Consider the following 12,081-nt stretch of genomic DNA (forward strand, 5'->3'; position numbering starts at 1 on the left):
TACATGTTACTAACTAGTCAAATGATCCCAGTGGTGAATAGTGTTTAACAAGATGTTTTCCCCTTCCAAATAGGTTCTATAGTTAGTGTCTACAACAGAGAAAAGTCTAACTAAAATGCTTCTACAGAGAAGGAGAATGACTTAATAAAAAATAAAGATTAAATATGTGGGTAAAGAAAGTGGTGTACCTGCCCGGTGCAGTGGTGAATGCCTATAACCCCAGCAGCTCAGGAAGCTGAGACAAGAGGATTTTGAGTTCAAAGCCAGCCTCAGCAAAAGCAAGACACTAAGCAACTCAGTGAGACCCTGTCTCTAAATAAAATACAAAATGGGGCTGGGGATGTGGCTCAGCAGCCAAGGGCCCCTGAGTTCAAACCCTGGTACCCCTGCCCCCAAAAACAATGTACATGAGTTAGACTTAAAAAAAATGAACTTGCATTGTAACACCTCTTTAGGAACAGTGTTGCCATCTAGAAGCTAAAATACAAGTAGAAATAGTGGTATAGGGTCTAAAGATACCAAATACCAATTTGAAACTAATCAAAAGTTGTAGTAAAACTCTGCTCCTAATGACTGGCTTCTAAATGAGTTTGTTGAACACAATGGAAATTCAACATAGACATTAAGGGTTTTTTTTTTCTTTCTGTTTTGTTTTCTAGTGGACACATTATCAATTAACAATTTTAATGGAAATCTCCCTGTACTTTTAAGTGGGATTTTAAAAAACTGATTATGATAAACTTAGCAAATTAAAACAAAGAACTACAAAATAAAGGGGATGATGTACTCTAAATTCACCAAATTCACCACCAAGGATATAAGTGCCCCTCTGTCTGTATTTTATACCTCCAGATGCCATCTTTCTCTTCTACCGGGTATCTAATTTATAAAGAGCAAGAGTATGGAACCTGGAAGTCCAGCAGATGTGGATTCAAATACTAGCTCTGTGCTTAAAATCTGTACCCTTAAAATAAACTTTCCATCTCCCTGAGCCCTGGTTTCCTGGTCAAGGAGAGAATAACACCACCCAGGTTCTGAGGACTTTGTTGGGGACTGATGGAGATGCTCAAGTAGGGGAAAGAGTGTTCAGTGCTCCTGCCACGGGGGCTTGCCACAGAGCACTGAGCTCTTTGGCACCCATCTCCCCTCTGGTCTACTATATTTTCTTCACCCCAACCATAGCAGGTCACCAGGTTCTCCTGGGTTTTCCTCCATAATATCCTTCCCTGTCTCCCCAGCTGATACAGCCTGTGATTCAAGTCTCCTTGATTCTCATCTTTATTATCGCAGAAACCACCAACCGTGATTCTCTATCTTTAGCTTCAACTCTTTCTCATGCATCCTGGCAGCACCCCCTGATGATTTTTCTAAAGTCCAGAACTCCCTCGGTTTGAATCCCAGCTCTCCTCCTTTGTATCTGTGGGACTTGGAATGAGTGGTGTGAATTCTTCCATGCTGTAACTCACATCTATAAAATGGGGATGATCATTTTTCCCACCTCATAAGACAGGTATTGGATTAAATGTCATACATGTGCAGACTCATGGCAACCACAGAATAAATGTGACTGTTATTCTGCCCTTTGTTTTTGCTGTCATTAGGATCCTCCGTGACTCACATTCCCACCAAGGTAGAGCCATGATCACGATATTGAATGCACTCCCAGGCTTCCACCTAACTCCCCAGCAACCCTCATGTCACTGGTCGAGTTATATGTTATGATATAGAAATACTAAGCTGCATTCAATCCAGAAGAAAAATAAAGAGGTTATTAAGGGATTCAAAAGAGCAATTAGGTCGTTTACAGAACTGATGATAAAATTTTATCTGAAAAAGCCAATCTTCTAAGAAATGATAAGAGCGGCCCAAACTAAATACCCTGAAAGGATGCTATGGCTGTGCCCTAAATGTCCTTCCTGCTTTTTTTTCTCTTGGTCCCAATTAAAGTACATTAACTCAGTCCAACTAGCAATCCTGGAACTTATTTTTTTTAATATTTTTAAGACGTGCATGGTTGTCTGCATAACCTATGTGGGTTTCCTGCAACATAGTCACACGAGGTCCAGGAATTGCTGGAAACTCTTACCTGACATTCTTCTAAACCACCTGGGTTTGTTATCCCATATGATAAAGAGATAATACGCAGGCACCCCAGTCAGAGTGATGAGGAAGCCGATTCCAGTACTGAATGGGTCCGAATAGAGGGAAAGGGCAACCATGAAGAGGCACGTGAAGGAGAAGAGGGCCGGGATGAAGAGCGGCACCTGGAACACAGCACAGAAAAGGTCACTTTAGACATGGAGCAAGAGTCAGGAGGTGGGGTCAGAATGCACAGGTCTGTCATGTGATCAGCTTCCATCAGGTGACCAGGGGTCTGGCACCAGCCTACTTGGAAGCAAGATCTTTCATGCAGTGCAGCAAATGTGCTACACAGACCCCCTGAAATCCAAATGAACGGGTTCTTAAACCCTTAGATGAGACAAAAATCTAAGAATAAAAAAGGGTGTTTCACTAGAGACGACCTATTTGAATTATTTCATGAATTAAGCACCATTATGACTTATGTTTGATTTTGAAAGATTGGTTCTTTGATGAGTATAATTAGAATCCACTCTAATGTGGCACTGAGAGGGCTGGCAGCTAGTTCCATGTTAAAGCCTTTCAGTGCATATTGATTTTCTGTTGAGATGCACAACAAGAACGAATGGGAATAAAACAGGCCAACTCCTATTCAACCGCTAATAAAGATGCTGCCAGAGTTAGGCCGTGAATATAATTAGAAGCAAACTCTGACACCATGACTGACAACATTATCTGTGCTACTTCTTAAAAGCAAATAGTGAGGTTGGATCAACTCATGAAGGCTCAAGGATGGAAATGACGAGCCTATTCTTCTGCCTTCCTAAAAAGCAATCAGTCGTTCTATTGGGTGATGATAAATGCACAGATCTTCTCTTTCTCTGTGTATTTTATGTTTCTTTTCCTTTTTATTCTGAGCAACGTAACACGTTATGACATATAAATGCTAAAAATGCCTATTGTATGAAGCTGCCTCCTGAGAGTTTTCGTTGATAAGGTTATAAGCCCCACGCCTTTGCGGCAAAGCTATCTACAACTAACTAGCATGAAGTCAGAAGTATCCACGCTTTGAACACATCAGGTCACCGGACCCATTCATGAGAAATCAACTTAACAAAAATCCAGGAATGTTCTCTCTTTTCAAAACCAAGACGTACAAAGTTCAGAAAGTCACATAGAAAAAAAATTGACACATTACTTTTTTTTCCCATATAAAATAAATCCATTCTGAAGGTGCTCCCTGCAAGAGTTAAACATTTTATTCCACAGGACACTGCCCCTGCCCAACCTCCCCATCATCCAGTGATGGCAAAGGGAGGACTAGGTATTAGGAGAAAGATTTATGTAAACCCATCAAGATTGCTGAGGTTACCTTGAAAGGACGGTGCATATCTGGGCGTTTGTATCGAAGATAAATCAGTCCAGCAACTGCCAGCCCGATAAAAAGCCACCTGGCAAAACTGAGGAAATTCAAAAGACTGTAGAGGTCTCCAGAGAAGAGCATTATCATTGTCAAAGGGTGCTGGGGGGACAAAGGAGAAAAGCCAAGCTTGGTGAATTAAATGAGAACATCAATGATAACAAACAATGTCATTGCTTATTATTATTATCATTATTATTATTATTATCATCATCATCATCATCATCTTTGGCAAATCATTATCTATACTGATAAACTATCATCATGATCAAAAGAACCTCTTTTCTATATTCTACTCTTATCATCCCCTTTATACCAGGAACATTAAGAAGAGAGTGCCATTATCACTGCCCCTACTTCAAGTGGAATTTTATACAGATGCTTTGTTTTGATCTTAGTTCCCTTTACATTTGAGAGAAATGAATGTGTTTTCAAAGAGTAGGAGACAGGCTATGATGTCATCCAAAATTTAAAAACTAAGAAATTGAGATGATTAGCAAATAGCCAATATTAAATATGAAATTTGGGCCCCATTGGAAAATTCAAAGAAAAGCTTTCTGCAAATCCTCTCTGATGAGCCCTTGGAAACACAGCCGCTGCTAGGTGGATCTGCTGTCTCCTGAATGCAAAATGTTGACCTTTTCTTCCTCCACGTTTACTGTCCCCGTGTGCTTGCCATGTGTGACCCTTAAGACCGCGGGAAAAAATGGAGCGCACAGAACAGCATAGCAAGTCTCTGTGGCTGCACCCGCCAAGGACAACATGACTGATAGCAGAGGCTTAAACCCAAAGCCCTCTTCACAGAATAATACATTCCGTTCCCACAAGTGACATTAACTTCCAGACTGCGCACAGAGAGTGTGCGTACTTTAAAGGGAAATTTCAAGGAAACATTCTGAAACAAATTAAATGCATGGGGGAAAATATGTTCAATGCATTCTATGGTACTCCTGACAGCAGATTCCAGTTGAGAAAAATGTTACAAAATCATAGGTAAAAACGACTATAACATTGCCAATGGGTGTTTGAGGACGTTTACACCTTTTACAGTCTTTTGTATCACACATTTCACAAACACTTTTCTCTGCATAGAGAATTCTACATCTTAAATTTAAGTTTGGGGGCTCTTCTTTCTTGCAGGATTGCTCTCAAATTTCTTACTTTTAATCAGAGAATCATTGCACAACAGGATTTCATCAATGCTTTGAATAATTTTGTGTACATTTCATACCATGATGAGACATCTGTTTATTTTTGGACAGTGGTTTTTAGCCATTCTTTTAGTAAGTGTTTGGAACTTTATATCCCTTTCTTTGAGGTTCTCTGTCAATGAGAGGAGACAGACTAATTGTTTTCCTTAGACCATACAAATTTCTACAGAAGTGAAATAGAAGCCATGTGGCTAATGCTAATGCATCAAATACACATAGGAAACACTGAGTAAAGAGAAGGTTTGGAAAATCTCTTGCCTTCCAGACTCCGCCTGATACACAATACGGCCAATTTAGCACTAGCTAAAGTCTGTTTGAATTCAGACGCTAACCTGTTTTTCGACGTTCTAGCTAGATATACATGTTAATATGCATTACCAAAACAATAACAGCTGGCAGAGGAGTGTGCTTGCGGACATGAATCATGGAGAGGATTTCTGGAAGGTGACCCTCTCGAGACGCAACATAGAATAACCTGATGGGAGAAAAATGCAGGTGGATTTGACTGTACAATTGATCAGTTCAAATGGAAAATCCAGAAATCCCAGAAAAAAGTCTATCTTTCTCCTACACAAGGGCTTGACACTCCTTGGCCAGTTACGTAGGTCTCACTTGACAGATAAGAATTTGAGAACATCCTAGGAAATGTGCATTCAATTTTGACCAAATCTGCCAACATGGTATATTGTTTTTGGAGGAGAAACCTAGCAGTGCCTGACTTGGCACAGCTCTCCCTACAGGTAAACCATGGAAGGTGAATGTAGTTCCAGATTCCAACCCAACACACACTCTCCAGCGCGCGTGCACACGCACACATACACCATCCAATATTTACCTGATCGGGTTTTAATCTTATCACAAGGAAACAAAAGGGGATTTCACGTCAAACAAACGAAAGGGATACAATGGTGGGGTGGTGATATTTCTGGTGTCTCTTACTTTACTTTTATTCCAGGCACAAGATTTTATCACCAGAAATAAAATGCAGTTGTTAGGCTCTGCAGACAGACTATAAAAAAATGCCACCTGTCCGTCTTCAGAGCAGGCTGTGCGTGGTCAACCAGCGCCCTCTAATGGGCAGAATAAAACGTGCTGTGCAGATTGGCACCAACTGCAAACTTCGCCTGTCCCTTTAAAAACAACTGGTTTGGAGGCAGGGTTGCTTTTCTTTTCAAAGTTATCCTTATCACATCCAATCTCAAAAACAGAAATGTGTTTCTGGAAATATGTGAACTCGCTCACCTGGAGACAGCAAACACACCCCCATTCATAGAGCCGAAGCAGGAGAGGGCAACGAAGATGGGAACTGCTAATGAGAAATTTCCCAGGAGCCGCTCAGAAAAGGTCTGGTGAAAAGAGAGAACGGAGGCAAATTAATGCTTTTTCAGAAAGTGGAATAAAATGAAACAATTTAGGCCAAACTTGCTCTCTGACTTTCTATTAGCCTGGCGATACGTGTGTGTTTTATAATCCTTCTTTTTGGGTGAGGGTCAGACTCAGCCCGTAGACAATAATCAGAAGCAGGTCCCCTGGTGTCGCGTGTTGCAAAACCATGAGCAAAGGTCCAAACAAGCACCCTCTCTCTACCTTCCAGGAGCAGTGATCCATTGACTGACTCTTTATCAACCATGATGTATATCAGCTGTGATGCTGATAAGTGGAAAAAGCTCAATTCAGAAGCTCTCTACTTTGAGGGACAGAAATCCTTTTGCACGGTTCCTTCTCTCTAGCCTGGAAAGCCACATTTTTACAGTGAAGGGCAGATACACATTGAGAAATTTTATGGATTGTCTGTTTCACATACAAATCCCACGGCTAGGGGATAAGTAAAACAATCAATGGCTTGGCCATTTACTTTAAGTATATGAGCCGGTCTGAACAATCTTTTTCCTAGAAAATTCATAGTAGCTGAACCTGTTTATAGAGCCACTTCCTCCCCTTCAGGTAGGTATCTGCCACTTCCTTCTGTGGTTTCCTCTAAAAAGCTGAGAACAAAAATACTAGTCTGACAAGCCACAGAAAATATACAAGATAAAATACTCAAGTTTCCTTGTATGAAGCACTGCAAATTTTCATGAAAGATGCATTCCTGCCCCCCCTCCCCCTCCCGCGCAAAAAAATAAAAAATAAAAAAGATATTGGATTATTTAGTTGTCCTTGATGCGGCCAGCGCTATGTAATTAATGGACCACATTATGTCCCCCAAATAAGTGCTGCCCTTGGTCTGGAAGGAGGAGATGACTGACCCAAGATCAATAAGCTTTATACATTTGATTGTCTGATAGGTGCAGCAGTGGAAAAAGTCTTTTGCACACCATGAACTCACACATAGGTTCACACAAAATGAGATAATTTATTCCCTGTGGATGTTGCTGATATGAGGTAATACTGACTATTTTAAAATGAACTGACATTCAGGGATGGAAAGTTAATTTTTCACCCTTCATTGTTAGGAGGTCATGAGTGGATGCTCTCTTACAAGCTAAATTGTTATGCAAAATTAAAGTATGTGTCACAGAATAAAAGTGCTATAACATGATCTTCGGGGCCAAAATCTGGTCCTGGTGTCAAATAAATTTCAGAAAACGTAAAATTATGTGTATCCACTTCTTAGGGAGTTAGAATGCACATTAGCATCTTTAATATTCGGAAGAGTACTATAGCAACAACATCTGTTTAACTTTTAATCACCTCATATTTCCCAAATTTATTAATATCCCAAGACTAGTATTCAAAGGATAGACCACAACAAACAAATATGCATATGCATGGTCCACCTGAACATTCTTAAGTGATACTTTGGGGAAAGGATTTTAAGTCAGCATTTGGGAAGTTTACAAACGGGAAAGAGTACAGAATGAATGCAATTTGCATACCAAAAATAAAAAGCATTCATTTAGATTCAGTAACTCTCCACTTATTCTTAAAGGATCATTGGAAGAATCATACCTTCCACTCAAAAAGCCCTGACAGGTTTTCAAGCAGGCATACGTGGAAATGTTTTATAAGAAATTAAAAATAAAAAAGAAATCATATAGGATTGTAGCCATATCAGTTAAATGGAATATGCTAAGATATGCTCTAAATTTTTTAAATATTCATTATCATTCAGGTCGAGAAAAGATTACCGAATTTCAAAACACTTCCTCCTGCAGGGAACTACTATAAAATTGCATCAACTCATTAACCTAAATTCCAATTGGCATTTTTTCAACTTGGACTTACCACTGCCACTGCATGGGAAAGCAACAGTTCATCAGCGCTAATGGTGGTAAAGTAGGCCACGTTGGTTAGCACGTAGCCAACAGTGACGATGACCATGGATATACATATAGCAAGGGGGATGGTTCTGAAATGCACAAAGGAATCGCTCATCAGTTATCTATTGTTAGTCATCTCTACCACCAAAGAAGGCAACAGACTCGTTCGGATGAAGAATATAATGGTAGCTGTGATAATTACAAGCTCTGTTGGGGTATTATAAACATTTCATCAGGATCAAGTACCGCATATTCCTTTGTAATTTAATAAGGTCCATGGGGGCAGATTTCTGTCTCATCTACTGCTATGCCCCTGGAACCTGTGGATCTGTCTTGTTCTTTCACTTCATAAAGGTGACAGCCGTGTTTCTTGAACTTGAGCATGCACCGGAATCACCTGGAAGGCTTGTTAAACCTGAGGCCCCCACCCCAGCGTTTCTAATTGGATAGGATTAGCATTTTTGCAAGTTGCTGGAAGAGTGCAGTGCTGCTGACCTGGGGAACACACCTTGAGGTCCACTGTGCTATATACCTTTCTAATACGGATGCACCGATAGCCTTTCTAAAACATCCTTAAAAACACATTTCACATGGAACAGTTTCCCTTTCAGTAGCTTCTCCTGTCAACAAATAAGTGCAGACTTTTGGAAACAGGAGAGTGGGATGTATCTACCTTTCTAAATGATGGCAATAATAATTTTGTATGTAACACAAGAAGCATAGAAGTGTTCGTGATAATGACTTTGCACTGCCCTGCTGTGAGTTCAAAGGAAGCTTGAGATCATGAGTATCTAATAAAGCCACAGTGCAGATAATCCCATGAAATTAGAGGTGACATGCTGTGAAGTACGGACGACTGGACAGTGCTGACACTGTATGGCATCAAGAAGTACCCAGCACAAATGTAATATTATGTCTTCATTTAATTCACTGGGAAAGCCAGGAAGTTACTGACCCTAATAATTTGATTCCATGTTACCGATACACATTACTTGCTTAACATAATCGCCTCTTCAGACTCTTTCCAGTTCAGGCAACTTGAACCTTCAACTCCTCACACAAAGCTGATCATTTTTTTAGCCATAGTGCTTATCAGCCCTCATAGAGTCTTCACCCTGCTGGGTGCCACTAATGAAGACCTCAATATAATTTCTTCCAAGATGAAAATGCAGTTCAGAACCAGGAGGAAGAATAGCACAGCCGGCCTCACTGTCCAAGCTGGGTGTGTTTAGCACACTAAGTCTCAGCTCATTATGTCGAATAGCAATATCCCCTGTTGAGAACAGGCAAACCTAGCCAGTCAGCAGCTACCATTCATTATGCTGCTTGGAGTCTGACACTTCCTCTGATCCCCAAAGCCTTAAGCCTTGATGGGGAAACACATTGACCTCCAAATCCTGGCATCCTAACTTTCGAGTAGCAGATGTTCCCATTCCCCCGTGCACCAAGGGTCCTGTGGAATTTTCTGTTAACACCACAACATGCTTTGTTAGTTGTGATTGATAAATGCTACATTTAAGCAAGAAAATCACCAAGCCAATGAAATACAAGGGGGTGAATGACATAAAAGCAAATTAAAGATGAATTCTGTTTTTTTGAAAGAAAGGCTGTATGTAAATGCAAAAGGGCAGGAAGGAGAACAGGAAGGTACATACACATCCTTTTAATCCCTCACTGTATTATTTTAAACTTGAATCCATTTAGCTTTTATCATTGTCCCAAATGGGGAGTAAATGCTTTCTATGTAGGAGAGAGACAGGAAGGAGAGCAGTAGAGAAACTAATTCTCTATTATTTGCAAGCATTCCATCAAGGTATGTAAAGTTTCCATTAATTAAAAAAGAAAAAAGGAGGTGATGTTGTTAAGAGCAGAGAAGTAACCTAACATGTCCAGGACAGGTAGTACTCTTGCATCATATGATGCTGCAAAATGACAGAAAGAAATAAGTCTGCAGTTTTATACTGTATCCTCCCACCCCACCATGCCCAGCATAGAACGGAGTCTCCCATCCCAGCTCATCCAAGTCAGTCTTCCTGCCTCTCTGCGTAGATGCTATGATCTCTTGGAAAATGATTTTCTAAATTGATCATAGCAGAAGGCATCCTAGAAATTCCTTCTAGGTTGACTTTCCTTTTTTCTCAATTTGTTTTTAACAAAAATAGTGGCAGCAGTTGCAGCCATTAGACAGGTCTGTGCCCAACATTTTGCATATTGGCCCCATTGCATCCTGGGAAAATCCTGTGAGTCAAGAGCATCAGCACCACCCTATATATGAGGAAATGGAGTCTTTGAGAGTTTAAATAACTATTCAAGAATACATAACAGGTAAGTGGAAACACAGAATTCACCTGTGTGTTTACCTTACCTTGAAATCAGAGCATTTTAACCACTACTGTGCATTTGTTGTTTCTCATGTATTTGTCCCTAAAGTTTATTAATTTTCAGGGAAATCATAGCTATTTAATATGAAGTTTATTAAAAGATTTTATCATGACTGTACTTTTCATGAATTCACTGACAGTGCAGTTTGATGTACTCTAAAGGAGGAAAAAACACAAGTTCTATGATTTTTACCATTTTTCTGTATCACATGAACTGTAATGTAAAAGTGAAATATTTCAAATAGTTTCACTGCTTAGCAAATAAGTCATTATTTATTATTTAAAAGGAAACAGTTCATTAATAAATTTCCCTAGACAAGTTTTTATATGAAAGGAAGAAAAGGAAGCATGCTTGTCAAATAAGCCAAAATAGATTATTAACAATTTTACTATCAGCCACATATACAAGATAGGTGTGGGGGGTGTAGGGAGAAATCACAAGAGCTTAAAATATGAGACCAGGGAGAGCAGCTGTGTAATCTTGTGGCAGTGAACGACATAACTAGTGATTCTCTCTAATGAGAAAATATGAAACCATAGGCATCGGAAAGAGGGGGGCTAAACAGCCACAGACTCTGTCCTTGGGTTCTGTCTCAATTGGAGAGGGAAGGGGTGGCACATTCTTGTGGCTGCCTTGGCACAAAACAGCAGTCATTTACGGAGGAGAGCGACTGGCACGCTCAGAAGGGCTCGGTGCCACGTGGTTAACTCCTGGGTTTGGAGCATCAAAGCGTAAGAGCCACTGGGTGAGCTGATAAAAGCTATTAGGCCATGCCAGAGAATCTTTCTGAAGGCTTTAGATGAGAGGGCAGATAAGCGTGGTTAGTAACCCAAGATTAAGGCAAATGGCACAGGATAATAAGAGGAATTAGAGGAAGGAAGCGGCAGGCCACTGATATTTCAAAGCTTCTGTGTTATTGAGCATCCACAGACCCGAAATGCAACAAAGGCCCTGCCTGGTGCTGAATAAAAATGACACACCTGTGAATTCCACTCTTTCTCAAGTGTTTGTTATGATTAACAAAAAGCAAATTCCCTGAGAAGTTACTTAATCCTTAAGAGCTATTGTCATTATAATGTTCTTTCCAATTAACACAGTAAGTGTGGGGATCTGATATTTCTGTTTGGTTGCAAACGGGTCCTCAATCAAAAAGTTCTGGAATACTGGGGTGGGGGGTGACTCCCTGGCACTCCCCCCTCGCCTAGCATGAGTGAGGACCTGGGTTTGATTCTCAGGGCCTCAAAAAAGGTCCTGAATGGTCTTGTCATCCAGGCATATTTTAAATTGGCACCTATAACTGGTCTATGTCACACATGGATACATGGTTTTTTTTGGTAAACAAAAGTGTCTGGAACATCTGCTTAGAAGCACTTTAACAGATAGACCTTCCCAGAAATGATTTCAATAGTGATGGTTGGTGGCTTAATATAAAATCTACAAAGCACTGGCAATTGCATTTTATTTTATCTTCATGCGTGTGTGTGTGTGTGTGTGTGTGTGTGTGTGTTTGTGTATTTATTTATTTATTTATTTTAATCCATTGTAGGATGAGATAGAGTAGAAACAAATAACAAACAAAATTCACGACAAGCCACCAGCATAGGAGGCAACATCCCCATTTTTTTCAAACAAGGAAACTAAGGTGGTGAAGGATACAAACAAGGTCACAGAAGTAGTGGAGGAGAGGGCTGGACTGTGAGCCCAGATCTTCCAGTGCTTGGCTCCACAT

The 12,081-nt window shown here is 40.3% G+C and overlaps 1 protein-coding gene across 1 annotated transcript in view; it reads right to left on the reverse strand.

Annotated features, from left to right (window-relative positions):
- Slc7a11 (solute carrier family 7 member 11) overlaps positions 1-12,081 on the reverse strand; it is a 64,917-nt gene that overhangs the window by 3,632 nt on the left and 49,204 nt on the right. Inside the window, exons 7-11 of the mRNA XM_026386192.2 lie at positions 7,936-8,059; positions 5,953-6,056; positions 5,089-5,185; positions 3,452-3,601; positions 2,087-2,264 (exon numbers count right to left, since the gene is read on the reverse strand). Coding sequence (XP_026241977.2) covers positions 2,087-2,264; positions 3,452-3,601; positions 5,089-5,185; positions 5,953-6,056; positions 7,936-8,059 — 653 coding nt within the window. The remainder of the gene's footprint in view (positions 1-2,086; positions 2,265-3,451; positions 3,602-5,088; positions 5,186-5,952; positions 6,057-7,935; positions 8,060-12,081) is intronic.

This window comes from Urocitellus parryii, chromosome 10, assembly GCF_045843805.1.
Source record: "Urocitellus parryii isolate mUroPar1 chromosome 10, mUroPar1.hap1, whole genome shotgun sequence".
NCBI classification, from domain to species: Eukaryota; Metazoa; Chordata; class Mammalia; order Rodentia; family Sciuridae; genus Urocitellus; species Urocitellus parryii.